This window comes from Phodopus roborovskii, unplaced genomic scaffold (assembly GCF_943737965.1).
Source record: "Phodopus roborovskii unplaced genomic scaffold, PHOROB, whole genome shotgun sequence".
In the NCBI taxonomy this organism is placed as follows: domain Eukaryota; kingdom Metazoa; phylum Chordata; class Mammalia; order Rodentia; family Cricetidae; genus Phodopus; species Phodopus roborovskii.
Genome location: NW_026126418.1, coordinates 20,883,515 through 20,907,492, shown reverse-complemented (window position 1 = coordinate 20,907,492; position 23,978 = coordinate 20,883,515). Strand labels below are relative to the sequence as shown.

Here is a 23,978-nt window from a genome sequence, read left to right as displayed (position 1 = left end):
AAACATGAACTTAAGTATAGGATGGCTGAAACAGCATAATGTTATAACGTTTTTGTTGTTTTAGACAAAGTCTTACTAAATAGCCCAGTTTGTTGTTTGTTGACCTCAAACTTACAGTGATCCTCCTGCCTCAACCTCCTTCCTGGTTGCTGGGATTACAGAAATGTCCCCAAGCTCAGCTTTAAATTCTGGTTTTTGTTTTGTTTATTTTTTGTTTTTAGAAGAAAGAATAGTTCTAGAAGGAAGAACTAACTGTTTTGCTTACCAGCCCTACCGTTTATGGGGATCCTGAGCTGCTACTTACAGAGTACATGCCTATTTACCCTTCAGGTGGAACAACATTTTAAATATTTTCATTTCCTGCAAGGAACGAAGGTCTATGCCAAATTCTCAAAGACTGGTTTCATATTCTACTGCAAAAGAGGTCAAGTCCTAAAGCTTTTTCAAGCATTCATGACCCCTAGATATTTCTAGTCTTTTTGATAATAGATGAAGAATAACCAGAAATTCAGACATCAAGCACTATTGATGACATTTTTCCAAACAAGTCAATTTAACTTATGGTTTGAGATCAAATGAGTAGCAAAATGTCCTTAAAGAATTATGGAGAAAAGTATTTCTATAGAAACATGTGTGAGTGAAGACTTAAGTTTAAAAAAAAAAAAGAGGCAGGCATTGGAGATACACGCCTTTAGTCCCAGAGCTCAGAAGGCAAAGGGGTCTCTGTGAGTTCGAGAACAGCCTGATCTCCAAGAGCTAGTTCCAGGACAGCCTCCAAAGCCACAGAGAAATCCTGTATCGAAAAACCAAAAATAAATATATAAAAACTAGCATTACGTGATACAGTCATGGCAATTACAAACATCTTTATCATCTACACATGCTGGAGAATTAAGCATCAACTAGTTACTTAAAGCAACTTGAAAATCTTGCAGAAATCTGTGATTATTTGGAGTACTTCCCACATAACATGATAGAAGAGAAATGGTGTGGAGATGGGGGGCCCTTAGTCAACCCTCAAAGATGTATTAAGTAACAGGATGACAACCAGGTAATTATAGAGGGAAGAATAAGGAGTCAAGTACCAGGACTAAAGCCTCTAACAAAAAGAAAGGGAAAGCTGGGTATAGTAGCTCATACATGGTAATTCCAGTCTGGGGAACTGTTTCAAGTTCAAGACTATGCTGGACTATGCTGTAAGCTTGATCACCCACATACACACAGAGATCAGGGGAGGGAAGAGAGGTATCTTTAACTGGATGACAGACTTCTAAGTCAGAAATCTCAAGAGGAAAAATAAGTATAGGTGATTCAAGACACAGGATCTGTGGCGGCCAGGTACTATCTGATTTTCTGATATGGGTTGCAAAATGCACTAAATCACCAAATAGTTGGTTATTCTTCTTTAGCTCCATCAAAATCACCAAGCAAAGTAGTTCAGAATGTGCTTTGATAATCCCTAACAAATTAAACTTTCACATCTGGAAATCAAAAATGGATTCCTATGATTACTTATCAGCTCTGATATACAATATAGAAATATGGATATGGTAATTTATAAAGTGACTGTGATCCCCAATCTTAGGAGAGGGTTTCCAGAAACCATCAAAACCCAACATTAAAAGGAGGAAGGAGGAACTTCTTCTAACCAGGCATAGTAGCCCACACCTTTAATGCCAGCAGAGGCAGGCAGATCTCTGTTAGTTTCAGGCCAGCTTGGCCTAAACAGTGAGTTCCAGGGCTTTACAGAGAAAGATCTTGTTCCCCCCCCCCCCAAAAAAAAGCAGAAACTTTTAGTCAAATGAACATAAGAAGCAGCATCAAGTAAGTGAAGCCTAATACACCTAAACAAAACCAACAAATATAGACAAAAGGAAAAACAAAACCAACAAATATAGACAAAAGGAAACTGTACCAGATCTATGCAATTTTTCCTTTTCCTAGACAACTATGTAGATAAGAAAAAATTTTATCTTTACAAACACTTATAAACTGATTCTAACTGCACTAGTATTATGGTTCTCCAAGACAAGGATCGTCAACCTATACAAAACCTACTATTATGAACATCACTCTCACAGAGTGGAAGACGCTGAGATTGCTGCCGCCTCGCAAAAGACTAGTCAGTCACAGCTGTTGTCTCTCTAGTACCTAAGAACAATTTTTCTTTGTACTTCATAGTGCTAGTCAGGATCCTATACCAGTACTCTATCCTTCAGTACACCCAAGCCCAGACAGGTCTTTGCTGATACTCTCACCCTACCATCCCTCCTGCCAGAGTTAACAACTAGCCTAGAGTCTGTGACCTTTGTATTCCTCTCATATGTCTGAACACTCATTTATTGTTCTCTTCCAAATATACCTTACATATATGGCCTCCCTGACCACTCTTGTAAAATATAATAACCCTCAGCATCTGAGAAGTAGAGGCAAAAGGATCAGAAGTTCATAGGCAAGTCTGGGCTTCATGAAACCCTATCTCAAATAAAACGGATGGATGGATGGATGGATGGATGGATAGATGGATGGATGGCAGCAACATACACCCACAAATTTTCTCCCTTTGGCACCATTTAGCTTTCATACTATGTACTATGCTTTTTTCAACATAATTACATATTGTAACATATGTGCTTATATATTCATTATTTATTAAATGTATTTGGTTTATTATTATATACTAGTGCATGGCATGCAGAAGATTTTTTTGTGTGTGTGCCAGAATCAAAGCCAGGGATTTGTTTATGCTAGATAAATGCTCTACTACTGAGCTACCTCATTGGCCCTAGGTTTTTTCATTTTGTTCATTTCTATTTTGTTTTGATCTTTTTTGATTTGCAATTGAGTAAGAGTCTCAAAATCTAACCCTGCTAGTTCCCATCTCCTATCCTCCTGCATTAGCCTCAAGAGGTTGTAGGTATACCACCACACCTACCTTCTTCTGAGTAAAGATGTTTTACGTGTTCAATGAATCAAATAAACTTTAGAAAAATAAATCAGCTTCATTCTGTTTTTACTGTAATACTTTTTGTTTAGATGGTTGCATTTTTGTTCCTTTTGAGACAGGGACTCATGCTCCCCATGCTAACCTCAAACTCACTACTTACCCAAGTAGTGACCCTCCACTTCTCAAATGCTAATAATATTACTAGATGTACCACCATGACTAGCTCTTTTTTATTATTTTACATTCATTTTGCATGTGCATGTATATGTGTGGGAACCTATGCCCATTAGGCACACATGCAAAAGTCATCAAGTTTGGCAGCAAGCACCTTACCCACTGAGTTGTCTAACCAGTCCTAGTTATCTATATTTCTTGGCAAAGTCCACTCTGTAGCATAGGCTGGCCTCAAACTTCAGATCCTCCTGCTCAGCTTTAAAAATACTGGGATTACAGACACTGCCATACCAGGTTCTCTACATTTTCTTCTAACTATGATCCTTAGGCCTATCTATGATTTGGGCACCCTTAGACAGCTACAGCCATACCTACTCCTTTGGCTAACCTTCAACTGGGTAGACACTCAAGTGTCCAACTCTGTCCTAGTTTACAGAGCCAGCAGTGGAAAGGTTACAGAGTTCTCCATTCCAACAAAGAAGCAGGAAAGAATCAGATTGGCATCAATTTCCCTTTTAAAATAGAGTCTTCTATTTTAAAAGTGGACTGAATATACACCAGCTACTTTATTCAATGAGATTTACTTCACTTGCAATGAGATGGGAACTGCAGGTGCTTTGATAAAGGTACTGAAAAGTTGACCTACTTTCTATAACAATGTCTATGTCCTCAAATATCAGAATAAATTTTGGTCTCTTAAAATATAAGCTTCTTCAAACAAGTATCTTTTCATTCTACAGTAAGAAATGTGCTTCTCCATTGCAATATAGAAAAACGTAGGTCGCACATACAAGCATGGTTATTTATTCTGGGAAAAGTAAATTTCTTTTTCTCTACTATTGGCTGGGCTATAATGAGTAATTAATTAGGAAAGATGAGATCTAAAAAAATAAATAAATAAAAGATAAAAACTAAAGGCTTGGCAATGGTGTTACCACACACCTTTAGTCCCAGAATTAGGAAGGCAGAGGGAGTCAACCAACCTAGTACACAAAGTGAGTTTCAGGACTGCCAGAGCTACAAAGAGACACCCTGCCCAAAAAAAAAAAAAAAAAAAAAAAAAAGGCAGCAAAAAAAAAAATAAAATTAAATTAAGGGTTGAGCACTTGGGAGGCAGATGGGTCTCTTGAGTTAAGGCCAGATTGGTCTATAGAGTTCCAAGACAGGGCTACACAAAGAAACCTACAGGTTGAATTACTAAATGGACCTTCATGTCAATCTAACTCATGTAAACCAGAAGCAGTATCCTATACTTGTCTTTAGCACCAATACAACTAATGAAGAACAATCAAAATCTTGAGAAGACCATTAACTTAAGAAAGATAGTACAGAGAACAGGAAAGCAAACAATGGGAGAAGAATCAGAAGGAACAATAAAGAATATAGGCTAAAAAAATGTAGGAATTTGGGTAACTAGACATCACAGAAGGCTAAAGTACCAAATAAATGCTACTCAGAACTCTAGTTACATGGGTTACATAACATAAGAAACTACATAGCAAGGCCCTGTCTCTGAAAGGTGTGGGATAGGATGAAGAGAAGGAAAAGTCTAGGCTGGGAGAAACTTACAAGTTTCCTTCCAGACATACATACATCCCAAGCCCAGCTAGGCTTTTCTTCATACCTGAAAACAGACTTGTCTTAGAACCATTTTTCACAGGAAACACTCATGAATTCAAAATTTCTACATGGCACAGTTTTTCAAATGTCCATAAATATGGGCTGCAAGTAGAATGTTTCCAAACAAAAAAGAGGGAACTCATTTCAGTAAAATGGATAGCAAAACCCTGCCTTCATTTTTGTACAAGCATTTATAAACCAGCATTAGCTTACAAATTCCTGGCTAGACAAGCTTGAAGTGAAAAATCTGGCTCAAAATGGCATGTGAAAAAAAAAAAATTTTTTTAAATGGGGGTGTGATTCAACATACCTGTACCAAGCAGCTGGGGAGGCAAAGATAGGAGGCTTTTCACAAGTTTGTGGGCAGCCTGGTCTACATAGCAAATTTCAAGCCAACCATGGCTACATAGAGAAAGCCAGACTCAAAACAAAAATCTGGTTCAAGTTGATAATAATAAACCCAAGAAAAACCCTTCTCAGTCCACTCTGATCAAATTACACTTACTCAGAGTTCTGTTTCTGCTAGACACAAAGATGGGAGTAGCCTGTAGTTCTTTTCTAAAGTTTTTGAAGGAATTACAAAGATATTCGGCAGTGGTGCCTGTTTGTCTCTCTATCAATACCTCCCATTACAGAGAATTGCCACTGTTTTTGACAACCCCCTACACACACACACACACACACACACACACACACACACACACACACACACCTCCCTCCCCAAAGTTGCTGCCTACTATAAAATAAAGTGAACCCTACCCAACAGAATTTCTCTGTGTAGCCCTGACTGTCCTGGAGCTCACTCTGTAGACTAGGCTGACCTTGAATTGCCAGAGATCCACCTACCTCTGCCTCCTGAGTGCTGGGATTAAAGGTGTGAGCCACCACCACCTAGCTCAAAATAAAATATTTCTTAAAGTTAACAGAAGGCAGACATGGATGCTTGAGATATGTTCCCACAGAAATGGTCAAAGTGATCATGTCTTAGAACAGACCAGGACAAAGAGTGACTAAGCAATTTGTCCTGGGATAGATTGAAGCAGGATTGGAACCCAACAGTCTAGCTCCAAGCATCTTTTCTTCAACAGGACTTTCTTTTACAGAGTGTTATTTTTGTTTTTGTTTTTTTTTTAAGCATTATTTTGATAACTACTGTGCTATGCTACTTGGCCTTAAAACATTGGAGAGATGATCTCAGTAGGAAATTACTTTTTTGATTGAGTATATTAAAAATATGTGATGATTAAAATATATGAAGCAAAACAGACACATGTGGGGCTAAGTGAATAAGGGTAAAGAATTAATGTGATTCTTGAAATTTTTCTTATGAAATTCTGCATGTTTGAAATAAAAACTTTAAATACCACTTTCCCCATCATATAATGAGTCTTGTGAAAACATTAACAAAATTATATAGGCAGAGGCAACAGAATTTCTATGAGTTTGGGTGCCAGCCTGATCTATATATAGCAAGTTCCAGGATAGCCTGGGCTCCAAACCAGAGAGACCCTATCAAACAAAACAAAACAAACAAAACAAGAAAGACTAAGGATATAGTTAAATTGATAGAGAGCTTGCCCGATATACAAGAAGCCCTAGGCAAGGTCAAGGCCTGCCTGGACTACTTGAAACCCTGTGTCAAAAAAAAGTGATTAAAAATAATTACACAGCTAAATAAAAATCACTCATACTTTAACACACACACACACCCTTTTTTTTTTTTTTTTTTTTTTTTTTTTGGCTTTTCCAGACAGGGTTTCTTAGTTTAGTTTTGGAGCCTGTCCTCGCACTCACTGTAGGCTAGGCTGGCTTCAGACTCAAGAGATCCACTTGCTCCTGCCTCCCAAGTGCTGGGATTACAGGCGTGAGCCACCACCATCTCACTAATTTCCCCTTTTTAATTCTAAACAAGACAGTGTTCTCCCTCCATCAGTGCTCTATTGGAAATCTTTCAGGTCAATGAATACCTATTTCAGTTTCATGTAACTAGAACTTATTTTATGTGTATGGATGTTTTTGCCTACATATATTTGCCTAAATATACTATGTATGCCTAGTACCCACAGAGACCCAAAGAGGGTCTCATATTCCTCTGGAACTGGAGTTACAGAAGGTTGTGAGCCACAATATAGATACTGGGAATCTGGGTGCTCTTAACTGTTGAGCCATCTCTCCAGCCCCCAAAGGAGACTTTATTTTTGTTTTTTATAAACCCTTATTTTAATCCCCTTTTCTAAGCACATACAAAGGAATATCTGTAGTCTTGCCATATCCTGATTTACCTATGACTCATTCCTTATATAAGATAGTACATATATGAATTGTACATAAAAACTAATTTATGTCCTTTTAAAGAGATCTTTACTTTTACTTAGGTGTGTGCATCTATGTGGGTATATGTCACAACTGTGCAGGTGCTCAAAGAAGCCAGAAGACGGCATCAGATCTGGTGTAACTAAAGTTATAGGCATTTGTGAGCTGTTTGACTTGGGTGCTAGGAATCAAACTCAAGTCCTTGGAAGAACAACAAATACTCTTATCCACTGAGCTACCTCTCCAGCTTCCATAATTCAATTCTTAAATTAACAGAATTTTTAATACAGTTCCATGGCTGAAAGGGTAATTAATACAGTAATCATGGTAATAATAATGGCCACCAAGTGTGACAGCTCCCATTCTGGTCACAATACAAAGTGACACTGAGACAAGAGAGTTGCTTCCAGTGTGTTATCCTGTGCTAGCCCTACACACACACACACACACACACACACACACACACACACACACGCCTAGCCAAAAAAAAAAAAAAAAAAAAAAGACACATGATAAAAGGCCAGGTGTGATAGGTAGCCTACTCCTGTAATTCCAGCACCTAGGAGGACGTAGAGACAGAAAGATCAGCAGTTAAAGACTGGCCAAGTTACAGGAGACCCTGTCTCAAAATGAGACTGGGGAGAGGGAGAAAACGTTACCAACATATTTTCTTTGAAGCACTCATGTCTAAAACTATCATCCCAAGCTCTTCATGTTTTTGTTAGTAGTGGTATATAAACCACTGATCCAAGCAGTGCTGAAAATGTCCTTCCTTGCTACTGCCCACATTTTTCCCCATAAAATGGATATGTTGCAAGTTTTCACCGACTGAAGGATATAGCTGCTTAAACTATGAAATGCACCTTACTTCTTACACCATTTTTTTAGACTGATTACCAAGAAAAGCTAAACCTTAAAATCTTCCATTATTTCCAGAAACTGTTTAGAAGCTAGCTGTGATAACAAATGTCTATAATACCAATTACCAGCATTCAGAAGGAAGAGGCAGGAGGGTCAGAAGGGGTCACAAATGCAAGGTGATCCTCAGCTACATTATAGTTTGGGCCAACCTCAGCCAAACGAGATCCCCCCAAAAAAGTTAGGATTGGTGAAATTCTCAGTGGATAAAGGCATGTGCCACCAAATATAAGGACTTGAGTTCAATCCCTAGAATTCACACAAAGGAAAGAGAACACACTCTCCACATCCCCAAATTGTGCTGACTTCCACACACCTGCCTTAGCAGGAACAGGTGTCTGCCCCTCCTCCATCACACAATGAAATAAATGTAAATGAATAAATAAAAGATCTAAACTACAGGCTATAGTGAAAGTGTCAAAACTGTAATTAATTCATGTTGTTTTGCTTCCTGTCTTTAACTTATGCCATCTCAGACCCCCTAATTCCCATCAGGTACTTTAATTAAACAAGACTTATTGAGCACCTCAGTTTGTAGCAGACACTGAGATAGGCAATAAAGGGATAGAGATAAGATAGTACCTACACACAAGCAGCTCACATTCTAAAGTGAAAGACATAATTTTTAATACAGTATATTTATTAGGTATATAACAAAACATTTATTAGAACTACCTCCTACAAGCTGTCATTAGAAGGTGGCATCATTCAACCTAAAGAGCTGAAAATTCTCTGGAAGAGAAAATTTCACTAATAAGCAAATGAAGGTTGAGGCAATTCCCAGAAGTTAAAAACGGATAAAGCAGCCGGCAATAATGCTGCACACCTTTAATCCCAGCACTAGCGAGGCAGAGGCAAGCAGGTCTCTGAGTTTCAGGCCAGCTTGGTCTACACAGAGAATTGAATTAAAGACAATCGGGGTTACATAAAGGATTGGTGATGAGCCCAGTGGAAGAGCACTTGTCTAACTTCATGTCCCAGCACTGCAAAAGGAAGGAAAAAAAGAGAACAGTGGGATGGCAGTAGCATGCACATGATATGATCCCTGCTTTTAGAGCTAAAATAATATCTATGTCAGCACATTCAGCTCTCACTCACTCTAAGGAAACGGTTTTTTTAAATGTATCATTCCAACTTGGTCTCTGTTAAGTAACGACTAAAACACTCCTGCCAGTAGCAAGGCTTTGCTTAATTTTAGTTCCAGCTGTTATGTCCACCCTCTCTGGGTAATGGCAGTGTATCCCTAGTTAAATCCATTGACTTTGTAACCAATCAGACCAGGATTAATTCATTTAGATAGTGAGATGTTCAGCAAATCTCAGCTTCGAGTCCCAAATTCTTTTCCAAAATGGCTATTAGAAATTAGGTAGTCTATGCAAAATGCTTAGCACACAATAAGATGAGAGGGAGGGTAGGGGATAGGAGGGCATAGAAGGCATTAACAGAGGGCCATCACCTACCATAATAGGAAACAAGAAATTGTACCCAGCTAAATATTTTATTAGTGCAACTGATAGTGACCCAGGCTGAATTTATTTGCCTGCATCCTGTCTCATTCATCCTTAAGAAGCCAACTATTTGATAATCCAAGGCTGAGATATAATTACAGGAAGCCTTCCCTTTTTTTTTTTTTTTAAGATCTTCAAGAGTCCCAATTTCAGACCAGCACAGAACATGTTCTGCCCCCTCTGTCTGTTCATACTGGAATCCTAAGAAAGACACTGGAACTACAACCAGCCATGTGAGACGCCCCGTACACACCTGAAACAGACCACTACCTCACTCACATAACAAAGAAACTAAGCAAATTATATGTAAAGCAAACAAGGAAAGAAAATCTGTACAATTCATACTCATGTCATCATTTTCACCCCAAAATCAAAATAAAAAGCACAGCAAATAGTAATAATAGCAAAATAAAAGATTACTTATCTATACCCTTTCCTATAATTCCTGAAAGAACCAATGGAGGTGAAGTAAAAGATAAAAATCTTCCATTTTATCACCTCAAAAGGCTCTATATTACACGGCAGGCCAAACAATGCCTTAATTTGTAAAAATAGTCCTGGCCTCTAATGCTGTTCAACCTAGCTACACAAAGCCCAGTTTCAAAGCCGAACCCAGATCACTACCAGCCATCCAGAACCTATTTTCAAACTGCCTTTGTACTCCTCCTTCAGACTCTCATCCCTCCCCCTAAAGGTTGAGCGAGAAACCGACACACTCTGGCAGCAACAGACCAACCCTCTAAAGATCCACCAAGAAACCTCCCCAGAAAAGCATTTCAAAGGAAAACTAAAGCACTGGAAATGAGAACTATGGCCCAACTGACTGTACACACTGTCTTTTTTCTTTCTTTTCAACTAAATCTTTTAATTCTGGGGTCTAGATGTCAAATCTTTTCCTGTAACCCTCACCTAGACTATATGAAAAGGAAAAGGGGAACAAAAGTTGTTTCCTTACACAAGCCACAACCTCACAAGGACAAAATCATCTTGCAAGGAATGTCTTCACTATAGAAAAAAATTCAAGGAAGTGTTCCGGTCTAAAAAGAATGGAGGCAGGGACTATGAAATCAGAAGATTAAAGATTCATATCAATTTAAAGGTAATGAGCAGCTTACACATTAAGACTCATCTTGCTACAATTAGAGCAATATCTATACCAGCCCTAATTTCCATATTGAATCCCATTTTAAAAGAAGAGTACCCTATTTTGCAGCTACTGATGAGTAGGCTATATAATTATCTGGGCTCAGTACATTTGCGAGAATGTATGTGCAAAAAGCAAAACCAAACAAATCTTAAGACCAATTATAAAACATGGAGCAGTCATAGGCCTTTATCTCTAACAGATTCTAACTTAATGGTAAGTTAACCAAACAAACAAACAAAAGACAACTGTAAAAAAGCACCTTTCCACTGGCTTAAAAATAAAATTCCCTTTGTTCTTTCTCAAATGGGTTTTGCAAACTCAAGTTTTCATTAAGTGGTTCCTTTTCGCCTTATCATTCACAACCTACGAAACCAAGAGGGCTGAAAAGACTCTCAGGTGTTCTGTGGCTTTCCTCTGGTCAACAGAAAGCATGGTTAGAATTCCTTACCCCTTAAAGCACCAACATTATCATATTTTCAGGTCTAACACACAACACCTTCAAAAAATCTCTGCCATCAAAAGTATTTGTAGGCTTTAAAAAACAAAAACAGTGGTGGCGATTCAGTTAACAAGGATCCATTTGTTTCTCAAGGCAAAGTGAAGAAGTTCCTACTAACACGCTAGGCTCCCTCCCACCCACCACACCTGGAAAAGTAAGGGATCCACCCAGGAAGAGCTGAGCTGAAACCCTTCTGGGCCGTTCAAACTCTCAGGAGGAAAAAAACCAATAAATGCTATTTAAGCTCTAAAGCTCCCTGCAACTCTCCATTGCCACAAAATTCAAAGGTGAGGGGACTGAAAGTTTTGAAACTGTTCAACTTTCTTCCGACCAGGACAAATTCCTTTCCCAACCCACACACAACATGCCAAAAAAACAACTTTTTGAGCTCTGAAAACAGAAGTATGTTAGCTTAACCCAGAAAAATCAAACCAAATCAAATCAAATAAAAGTACACACAAAAAAATGTAATTTACACAACTTTTACCCCCGGTTCTAAACCAGCTTCCGGTATTGGGTCTAGTACATTTACCTTTTCCTTAATATAAATAAAATGCCAAAATAGAGCCAAAGCATTAAAAGTAGAAAAGGTAATTGGTTAAAATTCACCATCAGCATTAACAGGCTCTCTTGCCTTTTTAAAATTCCCTCTAGTTACCATTAAGACAAAAATTCTACTTGGATTATCCTTTTCCCAATTAGTTATACACACATTTTTATAAAATGAAAAGAGCACACACCTCAAATGTGGACTCCTAAAGCCAATCCTTTAAGACACAAACCCAAAGCTTCACCAGTGTGCTTGCTGAGAAAGACAAATCCAGCGAGGTTCAGGCCACTTCTTCCTCTTCCTCTTTTCAGGATCTTTCCTGCCTCTCTCCGTGTCTGTCTCTGTCTGTCTCCCTCCCTTCCTCCTGCGCTTGCTCGCTCGCTCGCTCGCTCGCTCTCTCTCTCTCTCTCTCTCTCTCTCCCTTCTCTCCCTCTCTCCTCTCTCTCTCTTTCACTCTCTCTCTCTCTCCTCTTTTTCCCCTCAGAACCAACACCTAAAATGGAAGTTGCACCCAGCCAAAGGCAAAGGAGCCTGGGTGGTGACAAACCGATCTGGCAGCCCTACCCTAGCTTTCCTAAGTGATGTCAGCCCCTGCGAGCTTCCAATAGGAGCCAGGCATAAATCAGGGAGCTGACCTTATCCAATAGGAAACTTTATTATAGGAAATTAAAAAAAAAAAGGAGAGAAAGACGAGGAAGTTTTATATATATATATATAACATATATATATTTATATTTAAAGCGGAGACTATACAATCTCCGAGGAATTACTGCAGAGCTCAGGGGGAGGTGGGAGGTGCTAAATAACAAAGCTTTTTAGAACGGCCCGCCTAAGCCTCAGTTCTCTTCGATGAGGGTCTTGCTCCCTTTCCCTACCTATCAGGATGGGAAAACAGAAAAGAGCTTACTTTATTTGCCTGCTGTTGTTTGGTTTCTTGCTTTTTTCCCCCCCAAAGCATTTCCCAATGGAAGCCAGGAAGGAAGGAGAGAGAAACCCCAGAAACAGGACTGTGTTGATTGGGATGGTAGGAAATATCTCAGGCAAACTCTCAGTTTCATTGTTTTGATTTAATTGCATTAGCACTAATGAGTTAAAGCAAATGCTTAGGCTTGTTACCAGCGTGTTAGCCTCTCTGCTCCAAACTACAAGAAAGCAGAATCCACAGAGCTGTTAAGGAAAACCACTGTGTTTCCATCAAAATAATGTGGGTTTGCCTGGGACAATAGACAAAACTCAATAAACAAATAGTTTAGAAGTGATAAAAATATAGTTAAATTAAAGGAATGCTATTTGTGAACTCAAAATTACCTGGCTTTTTTATTTGACCTAAATAAAACATTATGGGGATTTTTTTTTCTAAATTCTTTTCAGATTTAGGAGGGGAAGGGGTTTTGTTTATTGTTGTGTTTTGTTTTTTTTCTCAGACGCTGAGGTTGCTTTGTTTTGTTTGAGACAAAGTCCCACTGAACACTGACTGGCCTCAAACTTAAAATCCCTCAGCCTCTGCCTTCTCAGTGATGGGAATGCTAGCATATTACCACCTGGTAAGAATGGTATAAGTTACTCACTAATTACTAAACAAAGATAATGAATTGGAAGGTTTCTCTTTATATTTTTTAAATTTGTGTGTATCTGTGATTGCATATATGCATAGGTACGCATGTACCAGCATTCACTTTTAGGTCAGAGAACAATTTACAGGAATCCCTTCTTCCTGTCTGTGGATCCAGGGGATCAAACTTATGTCATAAGGCTTGGCAGCAAGGCTTTTAACCACTCAGACCTCTTCCTGGCCATATTTCTTATTTATTTTTATTTTATTTTATTTTTTGAGGCAGGCTCTCACTATGTAACTATGGCTGTCCTTGAATTCTTGATATGTATACCATACACCAAGTTGGCCTTGAACTCACAGAGATGCCCCTACCTCTGCCTCCTGATTCCTGGAATAATAGGTGTGTATTCCTACTGGCTGCTACAAAATGAATCTTCCTAAAGCTTTCATAATCTATAATGGTGATACAATAGCTAAGAAGAGAGGCTGCAGTCAAACTGCTGGCTTCCAACTACTCATACAAGTACACTAGCTCAAAGCTTACACCACTATGTGACCGTGACCAAATTATATAATTTCTGAACCTGTTTCCTTATCTATAAAATGGAAATAACTATCTCTCATAGTTAGTGACTAACAGCTCAATTGCTGCTCAGATATGAGAACCTGAGTTCAGATGCCAGCATCTATGTAAAAAGCCAAGAGGATCACTGGAGTTTGCTGGTCCCCAGTCCAGCTCCAGGTTCAAAGGCGTAAGTCAGAGAGTGCTGGAGCACAACACTGGATAGCCTTCTCTAGCCTTTGCATTGGCACACATCACACTCATGGTGGTGAACACCTATAACCAAACCTACTGGGGAAGCTATGGTAAGAGGGTTGTAAATTTGAGGCAGGCCTAGGCAACATTATGAGATCCTGTTTTATTTTGTTTCTTAAGTAAAAAAGAGAAATTCAGTTGGGCCTAAGATTTAAATAGCTTAGAACATTAAAGCACATGCTCCGCTTATAGAAAGAAGGCCTGAGTTTCAATACTTAGCAACAAAAGGAAGAAATATTAAAATCAGCAGATAGGGTATAGGGAAGAGGGCTGTGTAATTATAATACACCTAGTTCTTCTTATTCATTTTTAATTTTATTAAATCTATTTACTTACGAATGGTGTACAAGAAGAGATCACAGGGCAACTTTTCAGAGTCTGTTCTCTCTTTCTACCATGTGGATCCCTAGGATAAAGATTAGGCCAACAAACAGCAGCAAGCATCCTTACCTGCCAAATGGTCTTGTCAGGAAAATTCTTTATTATTATTATTATTATTTTAGGTTTTTAAGACAGGGTCTCATATAGCCCAAGTGGTCTCATACTGCCTATGTAGCTAAGGATACCTTGAGCTCTGATCCTTCTGCCTCTACCTCCCCAGTGTTGTAATACTAGTGTTTTCCACCTCACCCAGTGTTTATAGGGTACTAGGAATGAAGCCCAGGCTTCACATATGCTAACTAAACACTGAGATACAGCTCTAGTCCCTTACCTTCATCCTCTTTTCTTTTTCCTTCTACTTCCTCTTTCTGTTTCCTTCTTTTTTTTTTTTTTTTTTTTTTTTTTTTTTTTTGAGACAACTCAAGCTGTCTGCTATCTCAGTTCTCTGGAGAAGATTAGCAGTGTATGCCACCATACCCAATCTTGATTCTAGCTTTAAAACAGACCAAACTATGACTGACATGATGTGATGAAATGAAAAGAAAAAAAAAATTCATCTTTCAAAACACTGGCTATCTATATAAGGAAAAACAAAATGTTTTTGTTTCTATCCTCTGGTGGCTATATACCCTGAGGTAGTTATTTTTGAAGCCCTGGGTAGGATGGTTATGTATTATTCCCTTTACAAATTTTACTACCACAAGCTGGTGTGATGGTGCATACCTTTAATCCCAGAGGCGAGTGTATCTCTATGAGTTAGGCCAACCTGGTCTAAGTATCAGATTCCAGGACAGCCAGGGCTGTTATATAGAGAAACCCTGTCTCAGAGAGACAGAGAGACAGAGAGACAGAGAGAGAGAGAGAGAGAGAGAGACTTTACTACCAAAAAAACAGTACTTGATTAAAAAAAAAAACAAAAACAAAAAACAAGCCAACAAGGGGAATAAAAGATTTTCCTTACACCTCCACAGAATAAGCCACAATGGTATTGTACCTGCTCAATCAAGTCTTAATTCTACAGTCACGGATGCCATAAACAAGTATTATTTCCACTTGTAGCTTTTGTTTTCCCTTGCTTGCTTGTCTCTGCTGCTGCTACTGATAATATCTGGAATCTATCTTGTCTTGCAGCAAGTTGTATGTCTTTTCACAAACTGCTTCCTCTTCAAAACTTGACAACTGCAACTGAAAATGTCCTGCTTCTTGTTTCTTTTTTCATCCTTGAAGCAGAATCCAAACTAAGGGAAATATGACCTACTTGGAAATGTGCTGAACTACTTCAAGTCCTTTTCTTTTTTTCTAGTTTTCAAGACAGGGTTTCTCTGTATAACAGCCCCGGCTGTCTTGGAGAACTCTTTGTAGATCCTGGTGGTCTTGAACTCACAGAGATCCACCTATCTCTGACTTCTGAGTGCTAGGATTAAGGGCATGCACCACCACAACCAGCTCAAATCCTTTTCTTAAAGAAAAAAAAAAAAAAAAAAAAGAGGGGGGGTGCTGGAGACTAGGCTCAGAAAGATATTCTTCCAGAGGTTCTGAGTTCAATTTCCAGCAACCATATGGTGGCTCACAACTATCTATAATAGGATCTGATGCCCTCTTCTGGCATGCAGGTATACATGCAGAGTATTCATAAATAAGATATAAATAAATTAATTTTAGAAGAAAGAAAGAAAGAAAGAAAGAAAGAAAGAAAGAAAGAAAGAAAGAAAGAAAACAGAACTCAGGGCTTCCTATATGCTAGCAAAACATTCTAGCATTAAGTTACACTTGAAGCCCTCTGATCCTAAAGACACATTTGAACACCCTGTGTTATATACGTTTTGTTTTTGCAGGTTCTCCTTTCTACATCCTCTTGGCTACTTCATTTCATTCTGCCCACTTTGCAATCAGTAGCTTTGAATTTGGACGTTTTTACTCTAAGCAGGGCTTCATCAGGTATCTACTGAGGACCAGTCATCCATCCTAATGCACATTGGTAAAGAGATGTAGAGAATGACTTTTTTTTTTTTTTTTGGTTTATTTTTATTTTTCCAGACAGTGTTTCTCTGTGTAGCTTTGGAGACTGTCCTAGAACTCGCTCTATATACCAGGCTGGCCTCGAACTCACAGATATCAACTGCCCCTACCTTCCAAGAGCTGGGATTAAAGGCCACCATTCCTGGCTTCATTCTCTGTAATTTTTTAAAATCTTGAAATCATTCTCTTTTTTACCACTCCTGAAAACAGCAGTTTCTAGTTAGCAACCGAGCTAAATAAATGGTCTGTAGAAGGCTACAGGAACACACTACAAGTAGATGCTCCCACAACTCCCTTGGGTCACCACTTCTATAGATTCAGGGTTGGGATGGAATCCACGGGGGTGGGGGTGCGGTGTCAGAACCTCTCTAATCTTTGAAAATATCTATCTTGATGGGCAATACTGCAAGCAGAAACATAATAATTTTTTTTTTCCTCCACAAATGAAGCCTAGACTGATCTAGGCAGGGCCAAGGTTATTTGCAGCCTGTCCAGGAGAACAAAGACGTGTACCTCAACTGCATTGGAGCCGCTTTATTTAAACAGGGAGTCTTGGCCCTGCCTTCAGTGTGTTCCGGGACAAGGCACGTTCCAGAACAATCCTTCCCGTTCGGCCCGGTATCCCTACCTCTCGCAGCCCAGCCGTCTTCCCTCAGCCGCAATTCCCTCGATACTTCGCCTCCCGCCAAAGCACTCCTCCTCCTCTGATTGGTTCTCCCGGGGGCGGCCGTCCAATGGGGATGACGTATTTTGGCGCGCGTAGGTAGCGCCGGGCTGAGGAAGGAAGTCGTCGGAGCCCTCGACGCCCGGAGCGCGAGGATGGCAGCGCGCGGTGTGTAGCCCGGGCCGCGTGGCCTCAGGCCCTCGTCGTCATCACTGCCCAGTGCATGTGGGTGCTGGAGACCCGGGGAGGCCCGTGGGCGCCAGGGAGAGACTGCAAAACACGTGTGGACTAAGCCAGCGGTGTCCGTGAGGATCAGCCCTGATTTCGGGCCTCCACTAGCTCCATGCCCTGTTCCCAGAAACCCTCGCGCCGAATTTCCCTCTTCAAAGGAGTTGGGCGCCGGGGCCCAGAGCGTGCGGGGTGACCTGTTTTGCAGGGCCTTCCTTCAGCGCCGCCACCGTTTTCTCCACTAAGCCTTGTTTCCCTGTTTTGGCATTAGGAGGGGAATCGCTGAGGCAGTTGGCCCACCTGTGCTGCTTTGCGCAACCCTTCGGCTAAAGACTGGACATTAGGAGGAAACAAAGCAACTGGACAAGAGGACCAGAGACAACAGGAGCAAATTTACTGCCAACACGCTTCCAGGTTGGGTCCGAGCACAAGGCTAAGCACTGGTATTTTGGAAGGCTTCTCGGCACCCTTGCAACAGGTACTTTGTTCATCCACATTCATTCCCTTTGCTAGGATAAGAATTAGTTGTTGTCTTTCTCCCCCCTGCCTGCCCCCTGCACCATTCTTGATATAAAGCCTCCACACTTGCCAGGCAAGAGTTCTACCCCTGAGTTATTTTAAAATTCTATTTTGAGGACGGAGTTTTCAGTAAATTGCCCATGCTGGTCTGAAACAAAACAATATTCCTGCGTTGGCCTCCGGAATTACAACTAGGATTACAGACGTGGGATCACCAAAGCCAGCTGATACTTCTCTTTCTTAATTTATCCACTCTTTTTTTTCCCTGATAGTTTTGACGTGAACTATTTGGACTCTTCAGTGCTACCTGACAGAAAACTACATAATTGTACCAGAAAAAGAACACACAGCTGTGCAGTGAGTAGGGTTGGGGAAGTGGTTCTGGCCTTCACGCACGCGTGCGCACGCACACGCAACACACACACACACATACACACACACTAGAAATTTTAAGTTACAATATTCATTTTATTTGGGTGAGAAAGGGTCAAATGCTTACCTCTCCTTGCTCCACTGTTAACCAGGCTCCATAAGTCCATTTTTATTTTTATTTTTTCAAACTGACGAGATTATTCCTGTTCACTTTGATCAGTCAGCAGTGGTCTTATTCTATATGCAAGACCTTCCAAATTCTGTCTTTTCTTGATTATGCACCCTCTGCTGGTTAGTGTGATAAGTGAGCTTAAAGCAAGGTGCATATGGCTTCCAGGAGTCAGTTTTAAAGCTAGCAGTATGGTCTTTGAAAGTGTGAACTTGAAAGTATGCGGAGACCTGGTGCACAGGAAGAATGTGAGTGGTTGGCACTATAGGATTTAGGTCTCAGTGCTAATATGAGTGAGAAAGACTGAAGTGTATTTGGAGAAGATAATTATTTTGTTGTGGGCACACCGTACTAAACATTTTGCCTGTCATTTAATTATATTTTGAGTCAGTCTTCCTGTACAGCCCAGGCTGGCCTCATATTCACAGTCCTCTACTTTTCCCTCTCAGTTGTTTCAATTACAGACACTTACTACCATGCCCTCATTTGTTTTGTTCTGTTTTGTTGTGTTTTTAGACAGGGTCTCATAGGGCCTAGGCTGGTCTTAAACTAGTCATATATGGGAGGATGGATGTCATTGAATTCCTGATCATACTACCTCTGCTTCCCAAGAACTGGAATTATAGACATGCTCCACCATGTCTGGCTTGTTCAAAATTTTTTTAAAAGCCCTACAAAAGCTAAGTACTGTTATTTTTCCATTTCATGCCTGAGAAAAGTGAGTTTCTGAGAAGTTAGGTCACTTGCATGGTATTATATAGCTAGTCTAGTTAAGAACAGACCAAGTTTCAAATGTAGGCTTATCTTGGAGCTTCTGCATGCAACCACTGTCATAATAGTCTTTCTTGAGATTATCCTCAGCATAACTTCTCAGCTGATGTTTCTTCAACTCATTGTCTCTTACTTTACCATTTCAAAGACAAAAAATAAGTTAGGTATAATCATACCTCTGAAATATATTATCTCACCCACAGGAATCTGAACTGAGAAAACCTAGAAGGTTTATTCATCAAATACAACATGTGCTCTCCTGCCAGTTCCAAAATCCTGTACAGGAATCCCCGGTTCCTCCGGGTAGCTTTTCTGCAACTTCATCACCAGCAGCAGAGTGGTGTGTTTTGTGATGCCCTTCTGCAGGCAGAGGGTAAGAAAATAAAGGAGGTTCAACTGAAAAGTCATTATAGAAGAAGGTAAAATGAATTCAAGGCTAGAGGTAAACAATAAACCTAGAAGAATGTTCTTACCTATAAATATTGTAAACTCTTTGGTGAAAAGCTTTTTGTTTCCAGGATAATTACTTTTGTGAGGGGATGGGGTGTTGGTGGTGGTGGTGTTTGTTTTATTGAGTAGGGTCTCATTATGTAGCCTTGTAGAACCTGCTATGTTGACCAGGCTGACCTGACACTCATAGGGATCTAGAACTTGCCTCTGCCTCTGTCTCACCAGAGCTGGTATTAAAGGCTTTCTTTCACCATCACACATGGTTTAGGATTAGTCTTGTTTTTTGAGATAGGAACTCATTCAGCCTAGGCTTTCCTCAAACTCTATGTAGCTCTATGAGTAATGAACTTACCATGCAAATGTAAGAACCTGAGTTTGAATCCTCAGATCCCAGGTAAAGCCAGTACAGTTCTGCACACCTCCAATCTCAGTGAAAACCCTGGGAAGCTTGTAGACCAGCTAGCCTGGCATTATAGAGGACACGGAGAGATTCTATGTCAAATAAAGTGAAAGGTGCGGACTGACAGTTTAAGTGTTCCTCTTACTTCCACATGCATACAATAGCATGAACACATCACCCCTTCAAGGATATGCATGCACACACACAAAGAAAGAAACTAGAGTCTGATGTAGTGGTGTACAATTTAACCACTGTTCTCAAATGGTTCGTGAATTTGAGCCGAGTATGGGCTATATATAACCAGACCCTGTCTGAAAATAGGCAAACAAACAAACAAAAAACAAATTGGAAAGTTTTGTGGGCATAGAAATTCTATAAAATACACATAATATCCTAATGGGATATATCAAGCACTTAGGAAAGCTTTTTTGTTTGGTTGGGTGTTTTGAAAACAAGATTTCTTGTTGGGTGATATCTCATACCTTTAATCCCAGCACTTGGGAGAAGAGGCAGGCAGATCTCTGTGGGTTTGAGGCCAGCCTGGTCTACAGTGCAAATTCCAGGACAACTAGGAGTACAAAGAGAAACTCTGCTTGAAAAACCAAAAGGAAGCTGGGTGTTGGTAGCACACACCTTTAATCCCAGCACTTGGGAGAGGCAGAGGCAGGCAGATCTCTGTGAGTTTCAGGCCAGCCTGGTCTACAGAGTTAGTTCTAAGACAGGCTCCAAAGCAATACAGAGAAACCCTGTCTCAAAAAACAAAAACAAACAAACAAAAAAAAAAAAAAAAGAAGAAGAAGGAAAAACAAAACAATCTCTCCTATAGCTCATACTGGCCTTGAGAATGACTTTTTACTCCTGATGTTTCTACCTTCCAAGGTCTGAGATTACAGACTTATATCACCAAACCTGGCTTGGACAAGGTTTTTAAAGCCCTAATGATACTGCTTTTTTCTTTATCTTCAAATTAGTAATTTTTGTTGTTATTGGGACTAAAAGCAGACCAAAAGAAATAAAGAAAAAGCTAAACAAGAGTGTTTTCTCCCCTCCAGGTGAGGCTGTCCCAGCCCACTGCTGCATCCTGTCCGCCTGTAGTCCCTTCTTCACAGAACGCCTGGAGCGGGAAAGGCCAGTTCAGGGTCGGAAGGTAGTGCTGGAGCTGGGAGGCTTAAAGATCAGGACACTTAGGAAGCTGGTGGATTTCCTGTATACTTCAGAGATGGAAGTATCTCAGGAAGAAGCCCAGGATGTGCTTTCTGCTGCCCGTCAGCTCCGAGTATCTGAGCTGGAAACTCTTCAGCTAGAAGGTGGTAAGTTAGTAAAGGCTCCCCAAGGCCGAAGACTAAATAGAGAGTGCTTACAGCCACCAAGTACTGCACCAATCTCTGCCAGAGTGGTAGCACCCAGCCGCCGCCCTCGAACTCCACTGCCTGTCACCCAGACTCCTAGTCCTCTTGGAGCTGTGAGGTTGAAGTCCTTAGGGGAAGAAGAGGGGCCTCACAAAAAGAGCACCTTACCAAGTGTAGATAGCTTGTCAGACACCCTTCTCCTCAAGAAGAAAGCCAGGGTTTGCTTGACTCAAGAAAGAAACTCATCTCCATCAAGCCAGAGAGAAGGGCCTAAAGAGAACAAGAATGACCCTGCTCTAGGTCCTACAGCACTTTCCCCTCCCAGCTTGTACTCTTCTTCTGTGGATGAGCAACTGTTGCCCAGAAAGATCAGGCTGAGTCGCTCAAAGCCATCACCCCATGTCTGTACATCTAAGCCTTCCAGCGTTTTAAGTGGTCCCAGTTCAGTGCCCACAGCTCCTGGCCGGCGTCTTTGGAGGCAGAGAAGTGTAAGTAAAGCAGCACAGGGTGTGGACAAGCAGAAGCCAGGGGAAGTGAGACTTCCACAGAGCACTCCAGACCCACCAGATGTTAGGAAGACAGGTGGGAGCAAGAAGCAGAGCCCTGAAGTCAGAGCAGTCACTTCCAACTCTGTGGAAGAGGGGCAGGTTGGTAGAGTAAAACTTAGGAAGATTGTCAATGGTACCTGCTGGGAGGTGGTACAGGAGCCTCCCCTCAGAAACACTCAAGATAGCCCCCAGACCCTAGAACCCTCAGGTGTAGAAGAGCCTCCAGGAACTTTGTTGTCCTCAGTTAATGAGCAGGAAATACCTGCCAGATTACAACTGTGTCAGGACTCCCCAGAGAGCCCTAGGCTACAAGATATTTTGCTCTCAGCTAGCCACTCCCCAGAGCACCCTGTGGTAAAGTCAGAGTTTGGGTCCAGTCCAATGCTGTTAGGGAAGGAACCTGTGTTGAATATAGACTGCAGAGAGCCCTACACATTTGACACAACCCTGCTAGGCCAGCCCTGTGAAGCTGAGCAGTATCGAATCACAAGTGCAGCAGCCACCAGTGAACTGGAAGAGATTTTGGACTTCATGCTTTGTGGCTCAGATGTTGAGCCACCTGTAGGATCTTTGGAGAGTCCTCAGGCAGAAGGCTGCAGAACCCCAAGTTATCACCTGTCAGAAACAGGGAAGAATTGGATTGAAGGGGAAGAATGGTGTTTGCCAGACATGGAACTCTGGCCCAGAGACCTTACAGGATTGGAAAAGGAACCTGTTGGAGAGAACAAAGAGCCAGTTGAGCCCTTTAGTCCCCTTGTCTTGCGCTCTGAGAACTCAGAATCAATTGAGGCCCTTAGCCCCCTTGTCATGCCCTCTGAGGTGAGTAGAGAGGCACTTTCACTAAGAGGTTCTTGGCCTGCAGACCTTGAAATTACCAGCTCCCAGCCACTGGATGGTCAGGGAGAAAAACTTCTCCACCTTGACTCCCCTGACTCTTCCCAAAGGTCTTATAGGGATCTCTCACTTCCATGTTCACATTGGGCAGAGACAGGACTGGAAGTGTCCCTAGGCATGAATGAGGTATTGTATCCTGCTCCCAAGGCAGTCAGGGAAGTGTCTTCTAACCCTGAACTGCTGGATCCATTTCCTGGCAGTTCTGAAGATGAAGAGATTGATGTGGTAGACTGGACAGTGGAGGGTAGGCTAGGGCCCACTAGTGTTCCCTCTGTCTGGCCTGACCCTTCCTCAGAGTCAGAAACAGAGGTAGATATACTAACATAGTGGAGGCAGAGGGCTGGTTAGAGCTTCTAGGAGGGTGACAACTGTTGATCAGCAAAAGGCTCTCTTGGCAGAAAAGCAAGCACGTCTCCTCTCAGCACTGGTTTCCCTACTGAGGTTTGTGCACCAGGCAGAAGTCAAATAGCAATACCATGGGTAGAAAATTATGAACTTGAGCTATTTTTTTGTAATCCATTTTTTGGTAACAAAATAATTGTGGTCCCCAACTCTAGTTAAGATATAGGAATAGTTAAGACAAGGCCTTTCATAGTTCATGAGATAGCTGATAGTCACTGAAAATTCAGGAAAACGTAGAACACTGTTTGTGGTTGGGTTCTATTTAAAGAATGTTTTCAAAGGAATGAAACTATGTTAGGTAGAACACTGGAATGAGAGTGGGATCTCTAAATTGCCCAGGCTGGCACTGAACTTTGACTCCTGTCTCAGCCTCTTATATCTGGTGTTATAGGTCTGTGCCACTAAGCCCAGCCTATAGGGCTTACTCACTGCCAGTATGAGAAGTCTAGCAAAAGCTTCCAAAGGGGCCTGGAAGATGTTATTTCCATAACCACTTCCAAGAAGTAGATTAAAAGTAGTTGCTTTAAAAAAAAAAAAAAGGTTTACTTTGTGTCTATGGGTTTTTGTTGTTGTTGTTTGTTTTACAAAAAGCAACCTGGTATTATAGGTCAGGTTGGCCATGAATTCCCAATCTTCCTGTCAGCCTCCCAAGTACTGAGATTTTAGGCATACTCTACCAAACCCAGCAACATCCATGTTTTTATAAGCGGTTCACATTTTACCACAGACCCCACAATTTCCACATAGAAGTTATTTTGCACTAT

At 40.9% G+C, this 23,978-nt stretch overlaps 2 protein-coding genes and 1 long non-coding RNA gene across 12 annotated transcripts in view; 2 read left to right on the top strand and 1 right to left on the bottom strand.

Moving 5' to 3' along the window:
- Ctnnd1 (catenin delta 1) overlaps window positions 1–12,042 on the bottom strand; it is a 51,804-nt gene extending 39,762 nt beyond the window's left edge. For 3 of the 10 annotated variants that reach the window (XM_051184344.1, XM_051184334.1, XM_051184335.1), the window contains exon 1: window positions 11,867–12,040. The gene's annotated coding sequence lies outside the window, so the exon portion shown is untranslated. Of the gene's footprint in view, window positions 1–11,866 lie in introns of all 10 variants that reach the window. The other 7 variants (XM_051184341.1, XM_051184343.1, XM_051184342.1 and 4 more) reach the window with 5 other exon arrangements.
- Window positions 12,043–17,117: 5,075 nt separating this feature from the next.
- Window positions 17,118–18,217, top strand: LOC127222341 (uncharacterized). Its single transcript, XR_007834535.1, has 3 exons — window positions 17,118–17,417; window positions 17,612–17,818; window positions 18,132–18,217. It is a non-coding gene; the product is annotated as an uncharacterized LOC127222341 (long non-coding RNA).
- A 1,187-nt stretch (window positions 18,218–19,404) lies between these two features.
- Window positions 19,405–23,730, top strand: Btbd18 (BTB domain containing 18). Its single transcript, XM_051184345.1, has 2 exons — window positions 19,405–19,544; window positions 21,074–23,730. Exons 1-2 carry the CDS (start codon window positions 19,421–19,423, stop codon window positions 23,137–23,139), a joined length of 2,190 nt encoding a protein of 729 aa, XP_051040302.1. The 5' UTR covers window positions 19,405–19,420; the 3' UTR covers window positions 23,140–23,730.
- The last annotated feature ends 248 nt before the right edge of the window (window positions 23,731–23,978 follow it).